At 40.4% G+C, this 22,648-nt stretch overlaps 2 protein-coding genes across 3 annotated transcripts in view; one reads left to right on the top strand and one right to left on the bottom strand.

The window, feature by feature from the left end:
- LOC103713914 (probable WRKY transcription factor 2) overlaps nucleotides 1-1,460 on the top strand; it is a 53,397-nt gene extending 51,937 nt beyond the window's left edge. For both annotated transcript variants that reach the window (XM_039131013.1, XM_039131014.1), the window contains one exon: nucleotides 537-1,460. In XM_039131013.1, coding sequence (XP_038986941.1) covers nucleotides 537-1,170 — 634 coding nt within the window. In that variant the 3' untranslated portion in view covers nucleotides 1,171-1,460. The remainder of the gene's footprint in view (nucleotides 1-536) is intronic.
- A 15,143-nt stretch (nucleotides 1,461-16,603) lies between these two features.
- On the bottom strand, nucleotides 16,604-18,445 carry LOC103713913 (protein WHAT'S THIS FACTOR 1, chloroplastic). The gene has a single exon (XM_008800965.4). The coding sequence runs from the start codon at nucleotides 18,322-18,324 to the stop codon at nucleotides 16,786-16,788; it is 1,539 nt and encodes a 512-aa protein (XP_008799187.2). The 5' UTR covers nucleotides 18,325-18,445; the 3' UTR covers nucleotides 16,604-16,785.
- Between the last annotated feature and the right edge of the window lie 4,203 nt (nucleotides 18,446-22,648).

Below are 22,648 nucleotides of genomic sequence, written 5' to 3'. Positions count from 1 at the left end.
AACTATCCAGCTGAAACAGAAGCTGAAACCAAGTTTTCTAACCTTGGATTGGTGTGACTGTCCCCAGGAATAAGCAGACGAACTGCTGGCACATAGAAAGTATAGTCAACTCTATTGATTGTTGGCCTTCTTTGACAATCTGATTAGTAGATAGGTCACTTGTATTACCCATTTTTTCATGTATGCTATAACATTTGATTTTCTTGGGGATGTATGTTGGATCTTGTGTACTTATTTATCACATTTTCTTAATATATCCTCCAACTGCAGTCTTTGAGACTCCCTCTTATAAGCTTCCTGTCCAGTCTTAACATCTAAAGGGAATGTATGCTGTAGATAAGACATACAAAAGTTGTTTTCTGACATTGCCCAGCAATGGAGGTACATTTGGATGGATCACATAGAAAAGGGCATTAGGTTCCAGGAAATTCATTTCACTTTGTTATGCCTCTTTTCTTATCTCGATCATTTAATATTGGTTAGTTTTCTTTCATAATTAATGTATTTATTATTTAATTATTTCATTGATGTTGCAGGAGCTACTACAAGTGCACACATCCTGGATGTTCTGTAAGGAAGCATGTGGAAAGAGCCTCTCATGATTTGAAGTCAGTGATTACGACTTATGAAGGAAAACACAATCATGAAGTGCCTGTGGCAAGGAACAATAATCGCATGAATTCAGGTAGTAACATGCAGCCTGCCTCTAATGCTCAAACTTCCATGACATTACCAGGATCTAGCAGTGCCTCCGGACCTCAAACACATGTCCAAGATCTGGCTCCTTGTTTTGACAAAAAAATGGAATTTGGCAGCGGAAACTTCACAGCCAGTTATGCTGGGTGCTTTACTGGCAATTCCAAAATTGGGGCCTCTCCCTGTTATGAAATGCAGATGCCTCTTTTGCAGTCTATGTCTTTCAGCACGTTTGGATTGAACAATAGTTATGCAGCTGCTCATCAAGCAATTCCTGTTTCAAATATTATCCAAGACTTTTCCATTTCATTCCCTACAAGCCATGTCGGGCATTCAAACCTCTTGTTGGCCGGCTATGATGTTAACAATCATGGAAGACCTTCCAGCATTGAACTCCAGCCCTTAATCATGCATCAGTGCATAGAGAGTGATATGAAGCACTTTAGGCAACCTAAGCCTGAGCAGGATAATTGAGCTTATGATTCTGCAATTAATAGTCTCTCTGATGCTCAACCTTGGGAAAACACCTATTCTAATGGGCTTTAATTTGCTACTCTCAGGCCATGATTCTTTAAGTATGGACTCTGTGGGCTTGTTTTTCTGACCAGAAATGCTATCTTTTATGTTCTCTTGTTTTTTTTTTTAGAAAAAAAGAAAATTGTGATGAGAAAAGCTTCCTGTTGTCACATGTTTTAATGCAATCTGTAAGCTTTACCAGTATATTGTTCGATTTTGAAGAGTTCCCATTTAAAATTTTTATCTCATTGCAGCCGTTTCTCCAATACTGCCATCATCATCATCATTATCAACAACAAATGATATGCAGCCTTTGTGATCCCTATTATTTTAACTTAAGGAGGGATAACTGATCCTTTATTTGATGTTATTTTACTATTGTTCTTTATTAACTAAATTTTTTTTCCCAATCCTTGATATCAATGGTTGTTAATATTTATTCTCTGATTTGTATGAATTTAAAAACCTCTGATTGCCTCCTGCTTTAGTGGAAGATCAGCCAATACCTTAGGACCGTTTTGAGTTTGTCTTTACAATGCCCGAAGGATTTTAACTTAGGAAATTGGAGATGTTTGGTTTCTGTGGATATTTCAAATCTGGCTCTATACTTATTTTACAGAGGTCTGTGCTTTGGCAAAAATTCTTGAAGCCTTCCTTCTCGGCCTGCGTTTTGCTCATATGATGGGGTTGATTCTTTTGCTGAATACTTCAAGAAATTCTACGAAGGTTTGGCTTGTTGTATTGACTGTCTCCTCTGTCCATTCTTTTGCGCTTTGAAGCCTTCTTTGCTTCTTTTATCTCGAATAGACATGGCTCCAAAAGAGGCCAAAGCAGTAGGGGATCAATGGAGGCCCTTTTTTAGTTCCCAACGACTAACATGTTGGCCCCATCATTGAGAATTTAGGTAACAATAAGTGCAGAGTTGAGTAATACTGTGAGACCGTGGAACTGGGCCCAGTCCACTTGAAGGGATTCATCCCGAAGAAGAAGGAGCTCTTGTTTAGGGGTTCTTCTCTTTCTCATTTGAGGCCATTGAGGAGAGTCGCCACACCCAAGAAGAGGAAGAAGGGGGGATTCTTCTTCGTGTTGCCACCCGAGAGAGAGGGAGAGAGAGCCGAGAAGCCACGGCATAGGTGGCCTTCTTCTTCCTTTGCTGCTGGAGAGGAAGAGAGGTGCCGGATCTTCGTCGGAGCGAAGGTAAGTCCCTCGCCTTCCTCTTCTCTTCTCTCAGTGCTTGACCATGATGTGTTGTGGTTTGGAGTCGGCCAATCACCGGACTTGGGTTCAAAACGGGGTCCTCTGCTACGGCCTATGTGCCCTGGCCGTCGGCGTGTTCGCCGCCGCCAGCCGCCGGGGGTGGCCGGGTTTGCTCTGCCACCTCCTGCCGCCGTCAGGGTCGGCCGTCGCGACCGCCCTTGGGCCCGACCGAGAGGGAAGAAGAAGTGGGTGGGGGGTCACGGATCCCCTATTTCGCCAAAGAAGAAGAGGGGAGTCGGGAGAGGAAGGGAAAAGAAAAAAGAAAAGAAGGAAAAAGAAAAAAGAAAAGAAGGAAAAAGAAAAAGAAAAGAAGAAGAAAAAAGAAAAAAAAATGAATAAAGAGAGGGGGTGGTTTACGGGTATGAATCCGAACTCGGGGTGCTAGGCACTTCTGTAGGATCAGCCATGGAAGGATATTAAAATTTAAGTTTTTGTATACATATATTGTGATGAATTTTAAAATAAGAATATGATTTTTGGATATTAGGCTCTGCGAGGAATTTACGAAATTAATTGGATTTGTTGTGGATCGCATTCGTAAGGTAAGTAATGTAATCCCTTTTCTAGATTTATCAGCAATCTATATCTATTTTACGAATTGCATTATTCTTGATTACGAAATTGATGTAAGGTGTTATTGTCTACTTTTTAAATATTGTATGGTTTTGATTGAGCATATTTGCTTTTGATATGAAATGTATTTGATTGATTCGGCACCGTATTTTTGATCTGGAACATTGAAACATAAAGTAACAAAAGATAATAATGCAAAATAGATTCGGACTCACGGTCGGGCTATGTTGAGGACCCTGTCAATGGGGGCTAATACGTTGGTACCGTAAGAAGATTAGTCGGTGATATAATCCTGCCACAAGGAACATGTGGTCATAGTTCCTGGTTGTTGAGTTGAATCTGATAAATTGAAAGAAATTAAGATATAAACGATATTTGGTTTTGACACTGCATGTTTTCATAACTGAAATATGAAATAGAGAACTAATTGAACTTCGACCTGGCTATATTGAGAACCCCGCCGATGGGGGCAGATACGTTGGCAATTGACTGTCCTGAAGGACTCACCGCAAGAAGATTAGTCGGTATTGATGACCCTGCCACAGGGAACATGTGGTCATAGTCCAGGATCGACAAAATGAATTGAACATGTGAAAGAATCTCGAAACTATGAAAGGAATCTTAAAAATTTAAGAAATATTTGACTTGTACCTTGGAACTGCATATATATTTATTTTCCACATATTATTGCTTGATTTATCTAGCTAGAGTATTCATTACTTACTGGGCTGTTTAACTTATTATACAATTTCTTGTTATTTTACAGATTCTGAGAACTAGCCTATTGGGGTTCCAAAATGAGAGAGCGACTAGAAGGATTGTGGCACAAGTTATCTTAAATTAGGGTTATTTAAGTTGATTTGTTATCTTGGATATTTATTATAATTGCTGGATATTGCGAGGTTTTGTTATTTTGAGAACTAAGTTTGTATGTTGCTAAATTTTCCGCTGCATATTTAGAACTGTGAGACTTTATCACTTGAGTTAGTCAATGGAATGAGATTGTATTTATTTAGTTGAATTATTTTATATATTGATATATTTGGTTAAGATGCCTTGCATAGTCGTGAGGAGAGTTTCCTACGGATGTGCGACGGTTGGCGCGACCCCCGGCTCGCGATCTCGGGCTGGGGGCGTGACAACTTTTATGGTATCAGAGCATAAGTGGATAAAATCTAAGACAAAAAATCTGACATAGGATGAGTGTAGGTGAGTAAACACTAAGGACATTGGACGTGAATCTATGTCAATTGCATTGTAAGCTACTTTCAAGATTTTCTATTAAGCCTTGTGATTGATTATGTATGAGAAGGTTACTAGGAAATTATGATTGAATTTACTTATGAGGTTTGATACATTATGGAAGGTTGGGCAATCTATGAATCAAGTTATAATTAGTTAGATTTGGACCTAAATTAAGTGTAAAAGGATTGGCCATGGAATATTATCATGCATTGTGATTATTTATTATTTAAGTGAACTTGTAAACTCAAAAATTGATATGGAGGTATACTATGATATTGCTTAATTTTGAAGATAATTTTTTTAGACGCAAATTAAGATCCATTTATATGAAGTTGTTTAAGATTTGGGCTATGAAACCTTTTTACAGTGCGTGATTGGAATATTCTTTGAGGTCTGAACCTATATGTGGAATAGGAATGAAACTAGCATGTAGAAGAAAAATGTGCAGGGTGATATTGCAAATAGATCTATTTCTTATTGAAGAATTGATTTTATTGGAGATTGTAAAGTATTCATCTTGGAATAATCATTAATACTTTTAATTGTCGTATTTGGATCCAAATAATAGATCTCTATCGGATACTACGTGATGTATATGAAACTTCAATTTAAAGTTTGGATTTATAAGTTGAACTAGGATTTTTGTCAATATTGTTGAGGTTGCTGATAAAATCTGGATTTGCCTGAAGTATTTGAATTTTAGAGGCTTACATGGTTATGATGGAAGATTTTTGATAAATATCAAAGATCTCGATTAAGAAAACTCTAGGAGAGATGACTGAGTTGATTTTACTTATATCTATTGATTTAAGGTGTTCTATCTTGGTGGAGCGTTGAGAAAATTCTTTTGGTTGTTTTTACTTTTAAGAGTTTGACCTAGAATCGTTTAGTTGAGTTGATAAAAAAAAATAAGATTCAATTTATTTTGAATTATAGTAACTAGCCTATATGGTGTTTTTGAACATATCAATTGACTCGAGGATCAGTCTAGATGGATGTACACGAGGAAAGTTAGAGGACGAAATCAAAAGATCTTTTTGGGCTTTACTTGGAAATTAAAATTTTGGATCTCCTTAGTTCAAAATACAAGGTAGTTTTTTGAATCAGAGTGCGCAACGAAAGCGTAGTGGTCTGAACTATTTTTCTAAGTTGGTCAGAAGTATTATCCCTTTAATTCGGCAAGTTTTAATAACAAAAGACTTGATTTGATTCTGAATTTTTGGATGTCGCTGCACTATCTTAGGTTCTCTAATTTTATGTCATGCTAAGAAAATGATTAACATCTTGAGATTAGAATTAATAGGTCATCGATTTTGATTTTGGATCTGGAATATTTTGGTGTAGACGTCTTTCCTTCTAAATCTGAAGCTTGTACTTCTTCAATTAATATCAACCCTCTATTTGAAAGAACTTGAGGTTGTCAACTGACTTTGATGAATATTCCACTAGGGATGGATTAGAGTTGTTTATGATTTAATCTTGTGATAGATCGATTAATTAAGAGTAGTTGATATTTTGACAAAGAAACTTGATGTTCTTATTCAAAATTAAGACGTTGATTTTTATTTATGAGAGAGAGAAGTTTGATTTACATCATCTGTAAAAAGAACCAAATCTGGATGTATTGGACCTTATTCTTATGATAAGATGAAATTATATTGATAAGTAGAACTATTAGACGACTTGGGTTAGTCTTCTAGTAGAGAAGAATGTTGTTGGTTCTATGAATAATCTGGAGGTAGCTATGTAATTTTCATCAGTGGGTCTTTCTATTGTTGACAATTTTTGGGAGAATCTTGGGCATCTTAAATTTAGTATTAACGGATTGATGGTTACTTGGTTGGACTTAGACTTGGAAGGTTTTAACATGGATCTCCTATTCCTAACTCTAACATTGTTAATCTGGCTATTTGAAAGGGCTTGAGGCTTTCCTAAGACAAAGATTAATCATTATATCATGGGAAAAAAAAATGAGGAGCATTTGATTCTAAAGCTTTCTCCTATCTATATTCAACCGATTAAATTTCTATGTGAAATTAATCAAGAGCAATTAATTTCTTGGAGAAAAGAATTATGACATTTTAATCCAAGGCTGGAAGGTTAGTCTAATTTTGAAAGAGATCAAAAGAACTTGCTATGAATCATAGATGGAAAGGATTAAGTTTTGAGATACCATGATTTTGCCAAAATCTTGTGAGGCTGCATTTCGAGATGGGGATTGTTTAGAAGCTCGGGAATGATATGATTTTTCTATACTTTCAAAATTTGAAGCCTTAAGTGAGTTAATTTCGACGACGAAATTATTTTAAGGGGAGAAGAATGTGAGACCTTGGAACTGGGCCCGGTTCACTTGACCGGCCCAGTCCCAAGTTTCGGCCTCACGTGCGATACGTGAGGCAACGAGATGAAGGGATTCATCCCGAAGAAGAAGGAGCCCTTGTTTAGGGCTTCTTCTCCTTCTCATTTGAGGCCACCGAAGAGAGCCGCCACACCCAAGAAGAGGGAGAAGGGGGGATTCTTCTTCGTGTTGTTGCCCGAGAGAGAGGGAGAGAGAGAGAGAGAGCCGAGAAGCCACGGCATGGGTGGCCTTCTTCTTCCTTTGCTGCCGGAGAGGAAGAGAGGTGCCGGATCTTTGTCAGAGCGGAGGTAAGAGTTCCTAGCCTTCCTCTCCTCTTCTCTTAGTGCTTGGCCATGATGTGTTGTGGTTTGGAGCCGGCCAATCGCCGGACTTGGGTTCAAAACGGGGTGCTCCGCTTCGGCTTATGTGCTCTGGCTGCCGGCGTGTTCGCCGCCCCAGCCGCCGGAGGTGCTGGGTTTGCTACGCCACCTCCTGCCGCCATCAGGGCCGGCAACCGCGGCTGCCCTTGGGCCCGACCGAGAGGGAAGAAGAAGGGGACAGGGGGTCACGGATCCTCTGTTTCGCCAAAGAAGAAGAGGGGAGTCGGGAGAGGAAGGAAAAAGAAAAAAGAAAAGAAGGAAAAAGAAAAAGAAAAGAAGGAAAAAGAAAAAGAAAAGAAGAAGGAAAAAGAAAAAAAATGAATAAAGAGAGGGGGTGGTTTACAGGTATGAACTCGAACTCGGGGTGCTAGGCACTTCGGTAGGATCAGTCGTGGGAGGATATTAAAATTTAAGTTTTTGTATACATATATTGTGATGAATTTTAAAAGAAGAATATGATTTTTGGATATTAGGTTCTGCGAGGGATTTACAGAATTAATTGGATTTGTCGTGGATCGCGTTCACAAGGTAAGTAATGTAACCTCTTTTCGAGATTTATCAGCAATCTATATCTATTTTACGATTTGCATTATTCTTAATTACAAAATTGATGCAAGGTGTTATTGTCTACTTTTAGAATATTGTATGGTGATTGAGCATATTTGCTTTTGATATGAAATGTATTTGATTGATTCGGCACCGTATTTTTGATCTGGAACATTGAAACATAAAACAAGAAAAGATAATAATTTAAAATAGATTCGGACTCGCAGTCGGGCTATGTCGAGGACCCTGCCAATGGGGGCTAATACGTTGGTACCGCAAGAAGATTAGTCGGTGATATGACCCTGCCACAGAAAATATGTGGTCATAGTTCCTGGCTGTTGAGTTGAATCTGATAATTAAAAAAAAATTAAGATATGAACGATATTTGGTTTTGACACTGCATGTTTTAATGACTGAAATATGAAATAGAGAACTAATTGAACTTTGACCTAGCTATGTTGAGAACCCCGCCAATGGGGGCAGATACGTTGGCAATTGACTGTCCTGAAGGACTCACTGCAAGAAGATTAGTCGGTGTTGATGACCCTGCCACAGGAAATATATGGTCATAGTCCAAGATCGACAAAATGAATTGAACATGTGAAAGAATATCGAAACTATGAAAAGAATCTTAAAAATTTAAGAAATATTTGACTTGTACCTTAGAACTGCATATATATTTATTTTCTACATATTATTGCTTGATTTATCTAGCTAGAGTGTTCATTACTTACTGGGCTGTTTAGCTCATTATACAATTTCTTGTTGTTTTACAGATTCTGAGAACTAGTCTATTAGGGTTCTAAAATGGGAGAGCGACTAGAACGATTGTGTCATAAGTTATCTTAAATTAGGGTTATTTAAGTTGATATATTATCTTGGACATTTATTATGATTGCTGGACATTGCGAGGTTTTGTTATTTTGAGAACTAAGTTTGCATATTGCTAAATTATTGCTCCGCTGCATATTTAGAACTATGAGACTTTATGACTTGAGTTAGTCAATGGAATGAGATTCCATTTATTTAGTTGAATTATTTTATATATTGAGATATTTGCTTAAGATGCCTTGTATGCTCGTGAGGAGAGTTTTCTACGGGTGTGCGGCGGTTGGCATGACCCCCGGCTCGTGATCTCGGGCCGGGGGCGTGACAAATACCATCCAAACTTCTTCACCCGCCAATTCGGTCTTGTTCAAGCAATACCTTGTCTACCTCTTTACTGTTTAAATCTGCATTATTGTGATCGAGTTTGATTACCAGCTTTAAGGTGGTAGACCTCTTCCATTATTTTTATCATCAGTTAGGCTCGAACTGTACCTTATTCCTCTTCACACTTAAGCCAGCCATGGCAGAGGACTTTGTGCACTGGTCGGAGGAGTATGTATCACAAGTTTGGTCCGAGTCAACAACTTTTATTGTTGCTTAGATAGATGAATCTGGGTCAAAAGATGAACCTTCCTCCGTTATTAGTAATCCAACTAACGATGCTACTGCCTGACAATTTGTAGATGTTGCAGCTTCAGTCTTTCTTGAGGATAAAGATATGCTTTGAGATCTTATAGATGAAATTAAGAATGATGAAAAATATTATAAGATCAAGTTTGCTGGATTCCTAGGCTATGTTAACAAAGAATGTAAGAGAAGGGCTAAGCTTGAGTTGAGAGCTGATTGAGGCTACATTCAAAGCCAAGAAAAGATGCTCAGAGCAGCATTTTGATCAGTCGATCTATAGTAGACAATTTTATGCATGGTTGAATAGATATCAGGCAGATTATCCATCAACCAAATTTGAAATTGCCGTCTTTGTAGCCCACATTATGTCCACTATGAATGGTTTAGTCATCTAGACCAGGTTCTATTGCCCTAATTGGCAATGGTAGCGATCCATTCAAAGGGGGTGTCTGTTGGCCCCAACGACAAGGGTGAGTTCAAAAATAACTTTCATTGCTCATCTCCTCATAAACCTGATCCTCTTACTTTGTCTTGCAATTCCTCTTTGGGCACCGCTTTTTCATCCTGCAAAGTTTAAGGCCGAGTTATCGGCTTTGCAGCTCAAACCATCAGCTGCAAAATGGAAAAAAACCATGGCTAGTAAGTCTAACTCATCCACTCCAAGAAAGCTGAAATCATCTGATCCATCAGCTCCTAAAGGAAGGCATGTTGGCAGCTCGAGTGGCAAGACACATTCTAATCCCTTAGTGATTTCGAAAAATGAGGTTATTGACCCAAAAGGTTTAATTTTGATAATATAAAATATTTGAATAAAAAGTTTTCTAATCATATGTTTAGATTGTACAAGAATGTTCATAGGAATCCAAGATAATATCAACCCAAAATACTCAAAATGAAAAGAATGTAACTCAAATTTTGTTGCCCAAGATGACAACCCAAAAGGGGGGCTGTTGAATTGTATTATAAAAAACGTTTTATAAAATTATAAATTTTAAAGTAAAACTAATCTGAATTTTAAGTATGCAAAGAGGCATGAGTGATAAGTAAATGCACAAGATAAAAATAAGCAAAGACAATACAAACACAAAAATTTTATAATAGTTTGGCGCCAAATCCAGCACCTATGTCCACTCCCCAAGAAATTCTTCTTAGAAATTCTGCTATAATCTTTCCAAGATTGCAACCTGATTGTTTTAGATGGGCTCACAATCAACCAAGTTGATTTTCATATATAATCAATCAAAACCTCTCCAATCATGCCCCTAGGCTTGAATACAATTTAGTTCCAAGTTTGGATGGAATTTTCTCAAGTTTTAGTCCTTAAAAGTTGTTACACCAAGGAGTAGAAATTTCAAACAGAAATAGCTAATGCTCCTTAATGAGCTGATAGAAACTCGATGGAGCTTGTGAGGATGAAGTAGTTGGCCTTGAATAATGCTCTAAAGCTCTGCACTGAATGCTCTTAGATGTGAAATATATGACCTTTAAGACTCACACTTAATGCACTTCTTGTTCTCACTCTTCTTAATCCATTCTCATCATCTCTTATCTTCCTTGGGTGTTCCCATGCATCTATACCTTCAAAAATTAGTTGGAAGATATTTCTAGCCGTTAGAGAGGCTGAAACAGCTATTGGAGGTAAAAATAGTTGTTTAATTTTGCAGAAAAACTAGCCATTATTGTTGCTAAGTGCAGACGGGTCAACTTGACTTCTTTAGGGGTCGACACCTCTTCTTCAAGGGGTCGACTTGAGAAAGCTCTTATTTTTGCTGTGCTTTGTCTTTCGCTTCTAGTCACAGTAGGGTCGACTCGACTAGTCTCTAGGATCGACTTGTTAGCGTCTAGGGTTGACTTGCGAAAGGGTTGTTTTCGATTGTCTTCTATCATTTGCTTGCGGTTATTTTGGGGTCGACTCAACTTGTGCTAGGGTTGACTCGTGCTCGGCAGCAATCGACTCATGGTTGTTTAGGGTTAACTCATCCACTTCAAAAACTCTCAAAATTTTGAAAAAACTTTTCGAACTTTGAGAATTATTCTTCTAGGTTTCTCTAACCTTTTAACCTCTTTTAGCTTCCTATTAAACAAATTTAGCTTTTCCAAGAATGCAAAATCATTAAAACAAACGTTTTGTACTCGGCAAAATCAATCCATTGAGTCAACATATATATGAAGTTCTGTACAAGAGGAGTTGACCCCAAGAATACTAGGAGCTAACCCTTAAAAGTCCATAGGCTTAAACAAAAGATCTCAGTTTTTGGAGGTTTCAAGAGTCGACCCCTGCACAACGTAGAAGACTAGCATGCCTTCACAAGTTGACCTGGGGATAATTTGAGTCGACGCCAAAACAGTCTCTAGCAAAAGACAGAAGAGGGTGAAAAATTGTACATTTATGAGTCGACCCTAGCAAAAATGAATATTTTCTTGAGACGACCCCTCTACGCTGGCAGGTTGTAATGGCTAGTTTTTCAGTATGATAGAAGTGCATTAAATGACCTCTAACCTTTGTCTAAGGGTCTTCAATGGCTAGTAATTACTCTTTAGTAGTTTCTCTTCATAAATAGGCCTTCAAATGGTGGAAAATATGTGGTGAACTCAAAGAAAAAACAAGAGAATTTAAGGAGAATCAAGTGGGAGAGCATTTATCGAGCGAGAAGCATTCATTGACCAAGAAGCAATCAATCCAACTTTGCCAACCACATCAAGAGCATTCATTGAGCATCCTCAACTGACATCAAGAGGCTTTTTCCAATATTTCAAAAGGGCCCTCAATTGGTTTTATTTCTACTCAATAAGGAGCTTTAATTGTATTCATTGAATATTCATTGTTATTACATTGTATTCCATTATACTTGTGGGGCAAGTTTCACTTGAGCTGAAATATGGAGAGGTTGCTTAAAGCTTGCTCATGCTCGAAAATGAGCGACTAGCTTGGGAAAGCTAGGGTTGTTTGGTCAGTCGTATCCGATATTGTAATCATTTGAGAACAATTGGTGGATTAGAATTTCCAAGTAGAGAGCTTGAGGAGTAGATGTAGGCACTAGGTTTTGCATCGGACTGCTATAAATCTTTTGTATTTATGATGTTTTGATTGTGTGCCTTATTCAGTTTGTATATGACCTTATTTATTACTGATTTCTCTATTCGCATATCCTATACACATTAGTAAGTTATCATTCCACTGCACTTATAGTTTAAACTGCACTCATAATTTAAACTACACTTGTTATTTAAAATTTTGAAAATTCCAATTCACCCCCCTTCTCTTGGGCTGTATAATTGGGTAAAAGTAGTATCAGAGCTTGGTACTCTAGTTCACTTAGATCTAACTATCAAGAGTTAAAGATCACTAGCAGCCTCAATTGGATTCTCTCTTGCTAAGGGAGAATCCACCAATAGTCTTTTTTTGTTTAATGGAACAAACTATACTTGTGGGAAAGCATGCATGAAAATTTTTATTTAAGCACTCGGTTATGGTATGAGGAGTATCATAATCAATGGGCCATACACACACACTAAATTGGTTGATGGCATGCACTCTCCCAAGCTCGAAGGTGAATGTGATAAGTTTGATAAGAAAATGGCCTAGCTTAATGAATGTTCTGTATTCCTCTTTGGATGCAAATGAATTTAATCGAAGTTCCACATGTAATTCTACAAAAGAGATTTGGGATAAGCTGGAGGTAATTGATGAAGGCACTAACTAAGTCAAAGAATCTAAAATTAATATGCTTATACATAAATATGAACTTTTTGAATTGGAATCAAATGAATCGATTATTGAACTGTTTACATGTTTTACTGATATTATAAATAGGCTCAAAAGTCTTGGCAAATTTTATTCTACTAGTGATCTTGTGAGAAAGGTTCTTAGGTTATGGCCAAGAATGTGGGAGGCAAAGGTTATAGAAATCTAAGAAGCTAAAACCCCAAATACTTTGTCACTGGAGGAGCTCCTTAGATCCCTAATGATACATGAGTTGACCATGAAGCAGCACAATGAAAAAGAATCAAAGAAAAAGAAGACAATTGCTCTCAATTCTATGAAGCAAGACAATTGCTCTCAATTCTATGAGGAAATGGTTCTAATCATCAGAAAATTTAGAAGATTCATAAAGAGAAGAAGGCAAGGAATGAGAAAGAGACCAATGGCTAGGGGGAGCCTAGCAAAGAGAAGGAGAAGGAGTAGCTGCTTGTGTGCTATGAATTCAAGAAGCCCAGTTATTTCAAAGAGGATTGCCCACTACTCAAGAAAGCTCCCAATATGCCAAAGAAAAAGACAATGAAGGCTATATGGAGTGATAGTGCAAATTTGAGCACAGATGAAGACACTCATGACATAGCCAATCTTTGCCTCATAGCCTATGAGGATGAGGTAAATTCTGAACATGTAAATGGTTTTATTTTTGATGAACATCAAGAAGCATTATACGATTTATTAGATGAATTAAAGAAGCTAGGACTAAAGAATAAAGATCTGAAAATGAAAAATCATTGCTTGACAAATGAAAGGGATGAAATTTCAAAAGAAAAATTGTTATTAATAGCAAACAATTAAAACTTAAGAAAAGAAGTGGATAGATTGAAACAAATTATGGATAAATTTACTTTAAGTTTTGATAAATTACAAATGATCTTAGAAAATCAAAGAGTGGTCTATAACAAAGCTGGTCTTGGTTATAATTCTTATGAAAGCAGAAATTTTTGAACAATATTTTTATTAACTCTTCCAACAGTAACTTGGTAATTATCACTTGCTTTAATTGTGGTATACTAGGACACAAACCTATACATGCAATTCTAGACTATATAGTAGCACTATTGTAAAAAAAGTTTTGCTCCTAAAGGAACCACAATGAGTAACAAAAAAAAGACCTAAGAAAGCTTGGTACCTAAAATTGAAACTTAAATTTCTAGTTGTAGGTGTCTTGTAGCCCGTGGAACAAAAAGAAGATGGTGTCTCGATAGTGGCTGCCAAAACACATGATAGGTAATGGATCTCAATTCATCACTCTTGAGGCAAAAGATGGAGGAATGGTCATCTTTGACGACAATGACACAGAGAAGATCATTAGAATTGGTTACATTGGCATCACTCCCTCCACTTTTATTGAAAATATTTTGTTAGTTAATAGTCTTAAGCATAATTTACTTAGCATTAGTCAATTATGTGAGAAAGGTTTTAAGACAATATTTGAATTCTCTATATGCATTGTTTCTAGTCCTAATGATGATGGCATAAAGTTCATTGGACATAGACATGGCAATATATATATGGTTGATCTAGATGATCTATCCATGAAAAATATGCAATGCCTAGTTGCAATGAATACCAAAATTAATGAGACTAGTTGGTTATGGCATTAGAGATTAGCTCATGCAAGCATAGATTTGATCTTAAAACTCATTAAAAAGGATCTTGTAGATGGATTTTGAGTCCATTTGCTAACAAAGTAATTATTTAGTTCTTCCCTAATGTCATTGTCACATTCTAACTCTGTACCAGTAGCGCCCACAAGGTGTGAAGTGCAGTTTCATCTCCTTCGCATAATAGTAGATATGTGGTAAAAATGGGTATTCTTGTCACCATCCTTATCCACTACCTCCATGATTTTGATATCAAATTATTTCATGGCTTTTGATAATACGATGATATTCTGACAACTTAGATCGAAGCAAATTCATTACTTTGTTCTAAGCCTCCATTAGTAACTTCTTGTTGTTGAAAAGAGGTCAATTCCTTTTCCAACCGTTGCAATCTTATATGAATATTCTCCACCAATCTCTTGTTCTAACTCCTTGAAGCCTTCTTAGTACTCTTTGAGTTTTTTAGATACTTGCAACATACTAGAACCATGAACTGGAGCACACCAAGCTTCATTAACAATTACCCATGAGTTATATGATAACCAAATATTTTCAAATCAAAAATGGAATAGGACCTCTTTTTGTTTCACTATTTATCAAAATGGGGTAGTGGTCAAAACCAATTATACGGAGATGATTTACTGCGGCCTCTGAAAATTTATTCAACCAATTTTCATTTGCCAAAACCCTATCCAACCTTTCCGAAATGCAAGCCTATCCATCTCTATTATTGCACTATGCAAATTTGGACCGAAAATCTAAGATCTACAAGGCCATTTTCTCTTATAAATTCTCTAAATTCCCTTCTTTCCCTATTATCAAAAAAAAGTGCTCCTCCCATCTTCTCCTCTACAGATAACATACAATTGAAATCACCAGCTATTAATGTTGCAAACTTCAGATCCAAAATCTGGTTTAATTCATCCCATTAGGTCTTTCTATACAAACCATTGGTGTGAGCGTACACAGCTGCTAAGATCCAAGGCACTTCATTTGTATTATTGAAAATACCATAGATACATCATTCTAAAACAAAAGGTGCTTGACCTTGTTTACCATACCTTCTTATTGTCCTACAGCACAGGTTTTATAAACCATGTGTTGTTGCTAGACCACACCAAACTGCGAGTCTGATAAATGGGATTTTGGTGGGAATTTCACCAGTCGCCTCACACAAGGCATGACTACATAGCAATAAAATTAATAATCTTCTAAAATATAAAGATCTCGTGATGCAATCGAAGAACCTGATTAGAAGTAGTAAACAATGTAATATGCAAGAAACACTGAGTCTAGATTGACAGTAATTTCTCTACCAAAGGGAGGGAGCATTTCTATCTTAATACTACACTATTGAGAGGTTTATTAAGTAGCCTAGGTGTTTTCTGTGGGTATTTTGGGAGTTGCAAGGGCATTTAGGCTTATGAAAAATTTCACACGAGAAGAACTTTTTGTATTTTACAAAATTTTTGGAATAGGATTTCAATAGCAAATTGGTCTATTTTGCAATGACATATTGAACATGAGAAAAAGCAAATAATTCAATACAAATATTCATATACATCAAGTAAAACATACATGAGCATCTTGATGCTAAGAGATTGATCCAATAGATAAATGAGACTAGATGATTCAATACAAGGTTTATTCTTTTTGTAAGAGATCCAAATATATAAGCACCTTAGATGTGCCGCCTTTAGATATTACAACCATACTATCTATATAATCACAAAATCAACCATTCATCTTGGATAAGGCTGTATAATCCAGCAATATAAAGGCTATCAGTAAAGGCTTTTAACCTCATGATGTTAATCAATCGTGAATATGCATTCTTCATAAAATAACAAAATTTTGGTAGTTCGTCATTAACAATCCACTGACCTAGCTATGATATAAGCAGAATTTCTCTTTTGTGCTTCCTATTTTTAATGTTGAGTCAATTTTATTGGTAACCACATATATATGTAAGAAACTACCCTCCACATTTCAATAAAGTTTAGTTTTTCTTTGAACCTACCATATTAAAAGCAAAATAACCTACTTAATATAGAAAAATTATATAAATCAAGTAAAAATTTACTCATGCCTGATCCCTTAGAAGATTAAAGAACTAACAAAAACCAAGTAGCAAAGGCCCGCATAGAAATCAGAACGAATGGAAATCAGTAATGGTTTGTAAGTCTCAATTTTCTTTGGGATAAAAGCTGAAATTGCCAATGCACATAGATCATCAGTTCCAACTAGAGGCTAATTTTCATTCCCAACAAGTTGTTAGATAAAATGTTATATAATTTTCCTCACTCTGTATCTCTATTATTTCAGTGTTTATACAAACATAAGTTATTCAGTATTCATACAAACAAATTTCTAAGAGACCAATCAACAAACACCTTGTGACAGGCAGGCGCTAACTCACCAAGCTTCCACAATGCCAACCTTCTCGGCATCAGCAGAAACAGCCGCCTTCTTTACCCAAAACCGCTCAACCTCCGTATCGCCAATATCCTCATCAATTCCATCCCCAAACTCCTCCCAGTCATCCCCAATGCCAGACTCGAACAAGTCCTCGAATCCATCATCCTCTTCCTCCTCACCGTCCTCCTCCTCCTCCTCCTCCTCCTCATCGCCGTCGTCACTGTCGTCGCCGTAGCTGACGTCTCTCCGTCTCTCTCTCCGCATCCTCTTCCCCTCCCGAACCAGCTCCAAAAGACGCTCCTTCTCTGCGAGCAGCTCGTCCTCCACCAGGAGCTTCCCCTTGTGGTCGTAGGCCTCCACGAGGAACACCGAGTCCCGCACCCCCTTCAAGCTCACGTAGAACAGCTCCGGGTGGCGCACCAGCATCGCCCGCAATCGGTTGGGCAGCCCGAAATCCTTGCGGAAGTGCGTGAGGTGGTCCACCAGCGTCCGCTTCTCCACCGTCATCCCCAGCACCTCCCGCACCACCGCGCACGTCCTCTTCTCCTCCTCCTCAGCCGTCCGCCGCTGCCGCAACCCCTCCTCCTCGTCGGCGGCGGAGGCGGCGGCGTAGGGGGAGACCTCCGGTAGCTCCTGGAAGCGGATGAGGTAGTCGCGGTGGCGGCGCTTGACGTTGAGCCCCCGGCGGAGGTGGAGCTGCTTGAACCTGGGGGTGCGGTCGATGATTCGGTCGGAGGCCGGGTTTTGGATGGGAGGGAGGGGAGTGGCGAGGGAGGGGTCCCAGGAGACGAGCTCGAGGGCGCGGCCATAGGAGGTGTCGACGGTGCGGAAGCGGTCGGGGTGGCGGTTGCAGAGGCGGGAGCGGAAGTCGGGAGGGAGGCCGAGGTCGGAGGCGAGGTGGACGAGCTTGGAGAGGAGCAGGCGCCGGCGGGGGGAGAGCATGAGGAGGCGCTGGAGCTTGGAGGCGAGGGAGGCGGCGATACGGGCGCGGAGGAGGGACTCGTCGGCGGCGAGGGCGGCGGCGGCGGGGGTGAGGGTGACGGAGAGGAGGGAATCGGAGGTGGGGGAGGAGCGGGAGGGGGCGTAGAAGAGGCGGAATAGGGCGGGGTAGCGGAGGATCATGGAGCGGAGGGAGCGGGAGGGGGGGAGGCCGAGGTAGGGGCGGCAGCGGGAGAGGACGCGGAGGGGGAGGAACTGCCGGGGCTTGGAGAGGAGGAGGGTCTTGAGCTTGCGGGCGAAGCGGAGCTTGCTGTGCTTCGCAGCGTGGCGGTCGAGGGGCCGGCACCGAGGGATCTTGGTGGTGGAGGACATGGGGAAGAAGAAGAAGAAGAAGAAGAAGAAGGGGGGTTTTGTTCTTCTAGTGGTGATGATGGGCGGGACGTTGATGACGGTGCTTCTCAACGAGGTGGAAGTGGAGGAAGGAAGGGTGGGGGGGAGGAAGGAGGTCTTGATTATGGCGAATTGTTGTTGAGGAGTTGAAGAGGCGATGGTGAATGGGGTTTGTTTTGTGGACGGAAGGGAGACCGCCGTGGCCATGTTCTAGAGGCAGAGACTGAAGAGGAGGGGTTTGAGTGGGGAAGTAGAGGACGAGAACATGCTGATGAGGATTGAGGGTAAACAGCATCTCAAGTCAGGAACTCATAGAATTAGTTGATAAAGAGACGAGTTATATGCCAAAAAATATATATATATATATATTATTGAGGCGCCCCCATCTCCGAAGTTTTTTTTTTTTTTTTTTTTTTTTTTTTTTTGATGAAACGGGCATTTCATACAACTCGGGTACGAATACACCCAATAGAGTCAGAAGACAAAATGCTCCGAAGAGCTCCGGGCAACTCATACTCGCCTGACCATAGGGTACCTCCTGAGTGGCTCGCAACAAATGCCGCCACCCAATCGGCCGCCCCATTGGCCTCGCGATATACATGCATAGCCTGGAAACTAATCTCCCTCACCATATCCCAAATATCACGGATCAGAGGGTGAACACCCCCATGGCTGCACGGGCCCTTTCGGACCCAACTGATCACAGTAGCGGAGTCACCCTCTAACAGGACTGAAGTCGCCCGAAGCACACGCCGCACGTAGCACATACCCATCCAGGCTGCCCGCAGCTCTGCCCCAAGGACCGAAGTATCAAAAATCTGACATCCCCCTGCCACCAACACACCAGAGCTCGGCCCCCTGATAACAAAACCAGCCCCTCCTCTCCTACCTCCATCCAGGACTGAGCCATCAAAATTGACCTTGAGGAAACTCGGGGGTGGGGGCTCCCAGGTAAAAAATACCCTATGTGAAGCTGCCGAAGCAGAGTGGGGGCCCCAGATGTCCCGAGCTATCAAAGGTCTATGGGCTAAGTCTACATGAATAATCTCTGCTGCCTGAGCACTGGCCCGCTCCATCACAAAACGCGGTGCCGGCCTACCCTCGCCAAAGACACGGGCATTCCTGGCCAGCCATATCTGATAAGCTGTACAAGCTGCCCGAATAGCCATGCTGCGCATCAGAGGGGTGCCCGCCCATCGCTGAACCCACTCCAGAAAACAGTCCCTCCGACTCCATGCATCCTCCGGAATCCCAGTCAGCCTCCAAGCATCCCGCGCCCGAGCGCAATGGAAAAGGGCATGCTCCACTGACTCGTCCTCCCCACAATCCGGACATAGAGGAGAGAGGCTCACTCCTCGTCTGCTCAGCACTGAACACGTCGGCACGCACTCCCAAGCCACCTTCCAGAGGAAAAGAGCAGTCCTCTGGTGTAGCCCCACCCTCCACACCCAGCCACAATCTAGGCCTGGCACTGACTCCCGCTGAATGACTCGGGAGACATCACCAACCCCGACACTCGCTCTGCAAGTAGTACTCCAGACCCTGACATCCGGACCTGCAGAAACCGGAATGGGAAGTGCCCGAACTCGCTCTGCCAAATGCTCTCCGAACAGCTGGTCAAGCCTAGCACCATCTCCGAAGTTTTTCAAAATCAACTTTCATATGGTAACAGGCAGCCGCAACAGAGGTGAAATTTAGATTAAGAATCCAAAATCTGGACTGTAGGCTAATTGTAGCTGGTCCGACACTGGGTTCTAGTGCTGTTCTCCACTCCTATATGTTATCTGGAGGTGCTTGAGGGTGTATGTCTTCTAGGTGGTTAGGTGTAAAACCAAGCAAATTGGGCCCGTCCACTTGACCGGCCGTCATTTTTGGTCCAAACCAAAAAGATGAAAAAAGAGAGTAAAATTTCGGCACATGCCGTGCACGTACCGCTCCACTTTCTCCCGAACAAGATGATCCATCTATCTAAAGAATCTAGAACTGCTCAGGAAACTGATCTTTTTTGTGGAAGGTGAGATTTATCTTCATCAAGAATGGCACATTCTACTAGAAAATCAGCTAGCACTTGAGCTTTGTTGGCTGGCCGAGGTTGATAAATGAGATCAAATTCTCTGAGTTCAAGTGCTCATTTTGCTAACCGACCCAAAGTTTCTAGTTTCTGGAGGTTTTGCTTCATCGACTAGCCAGTTAGCATTATAATTGAATGACGCTGAAAGTATGGTCGAAGCTTCCGAGCTGAAATGATAAGAGTATAGGCCATTTTCTCTAGCTTGGTGTATTATATCTCTGCATCTCTTAGGATGCTGCTGGAATACTAAATCCATTTTTATATCCTTCTTCCTTGGTCAATACCGAGCTCATAGCAAAAGGAGAAACTGCTAAATATAAGTAGAGCATTTCTCCCAACTTCGGCTTGGTGAGGAGGGATGGTGAACTGAGATATTCTTTAAGTTTGTTGAAAGCAATACTGCATTTTTTTGTCCATTGGAAATTCTTCATTTGCTTCACGGTTTTAAAAAATGGAAGATATGAGCTGCATTAACTTGGCTCATATTAGTTCGGCTCATATTAACTTGGCTTTGAGTCATATTTTACAATAGCTAAGTCTTTTGCTATCTTAGATTAAAAATATTAGCTGCATTAAATTGGCTAAGTTTCGAGCTAGCTTGATGAGTTTTTACATCATGGATGGAAGGGGAAATCATTTCCAATGGTCATAGGTTAACTCTTCTTAGTGCATCCATTTCTAGTTCATGAATGTACTTTCTTTAGGGCTCCATCGTAGCTTGCCAAGAGATTGGATAAATCGAGAAAACCATTTCTTTGGAAAGGAGAGAGAGTTCTATTATAGTGGTGTTTATCTAGATAGTTGAGTTATCCTTTCTAAGTCAAGAAGTTAGGGCTAGTAGAACTTATAGGAGACAATGGCTCATGATACACCTAGAAACCGACTATAGCCGACGTAGCAAATCGACTAATGAAAGCTCGCCATGAAGTCTCCGACCAACCAATCAAAGCCCTCAACATAGCCGACCCTAGAGGCATACGGTATGTCCTTCAAATTTCAAACTCTCCCCCAACTGGCGACAACTCTATTACAATCGTTAATGGTTTTCATAATTGCATGATGAACGAGCGAGATGTGCAGGTGAAATGCCCGCACGTAATTTTTGGGATGTGCAATTGGTTACCAAAAGTGGCCGATCCATGTATCTAATTTTCTCGGCAATGGGTGCTGGCCCTCGCCTATACAAACAACCCTAGAGAGAACCTCCAAGTGAGTGATCTTGAGCTCTTTTATTTTCTTGCACTACCACTTTGCCGCTCCCATAACACCTCAGTTGTTCCCTAAGGGTTTGTCTGACTTAGGCATTAGAGGGTCCTTTGTCGGATTCTCCAGTTAGAGGACTTTCTTGTCTTGTTTATTTTAGATTGGATCCAACATCAGAGTAAAGGTCTAAGCAATGTCTCCACCATTCGATACTACCTCTGGAACAACCGACATCATAGCCATTACTACCTAAGACACCAAACCATTATTGTGGAGATGGGTCTTGATCTTCGACTGATCTTCATGGTCTAAATAACCAACCATCCGAGCATTTCAATAGCCCAGCCAACTTGGCATCTTGGTCAGATCTAATTTCCATTGGCAATAGATTAGTGCTAGAGCAAGGGTCATGATCCCACTATTGGAGGTTCTATCAATCGACATACAAGTTGCAGCCATAAAGTCATGGAGAGCATAGGTAGCACCCTTAACTACCCAGCATGATGCACCCTTAGATTTTGATGGCTCTTTATAGAGCCCTCGTAGGGCTCCACCTCCTTTGAAACTGCAAGCAGCACCAGTAGTTACTATTGAACAGTTTTAACTGCTCATGTAACAGGTTCAAATACTGACCACAACCATCCAAAATCTATAGAAAATGGCCGCTAGTAGCCAATAGTAACAGCAACAGGCTCGCAAGCCGAGTAACCAAAGAGTCTTAGCATAGTCGAGCTATCAATCTCCATCTCGGAGCCTAGGGTGGGCCTACTAGAGCCATCACTTCCACCCTCAGAGCTCGGGATGGGCCCTACATAGCCACCACTCTCTTTCGCGGAGCTTAGGATGAGATAGGATGCGCCAATCACCAAGCTTACAATCTTGAGAGGGATCAATGCTAGGCCACTCCTCCCCCACTAGTTAGAAAGAGTCCCCACAAGGGTGGTTTACCTTGATCGTAGGATTGAGGAGATGGACCGCCGCCTCAAAGCTTTGAAGCACCACCATGTTGAGATGAGGAATGACATCAATTTCACTACCGAGCCTCCATTCCTGATTAGGAACACAGAAGGGCCTCTCCTCTTCAGCTTAAAATGCCATAGATTGAGACGTACGATGAGACTTCCAATTCTTTGGATCACCTAGAGAGTTTCAAAGATCTCATAATGCTCCAAGGGGTCAACGATTCAGTACTATACAAAGCTTTCTAGCTCACTCTTCAAAAAGCAGCATGGTTATGATACATTGAGCTCCAGCTAA

Source organism: Phoenix dactylifera, chromosome 10, assembly GCF_009389715.1.
Source record: "Phoenix dactylifera cultivar Barhee BC4 chromosome 10, palm_55x_up_171113_PBpolish2nd_filt_p, whole genome shotgun sequence".
NCBI classification, from domain to species: domain Eukaryota; kingdom Viridiplantae; phylum Streptophyta; class Magnoliopsida; order Arecales; family Arecaceae; genus Phoenix; species Phoenix dactylifera.
This window is presented reverse-complemented; position numbering and strand designations above follow the sequence as displayed.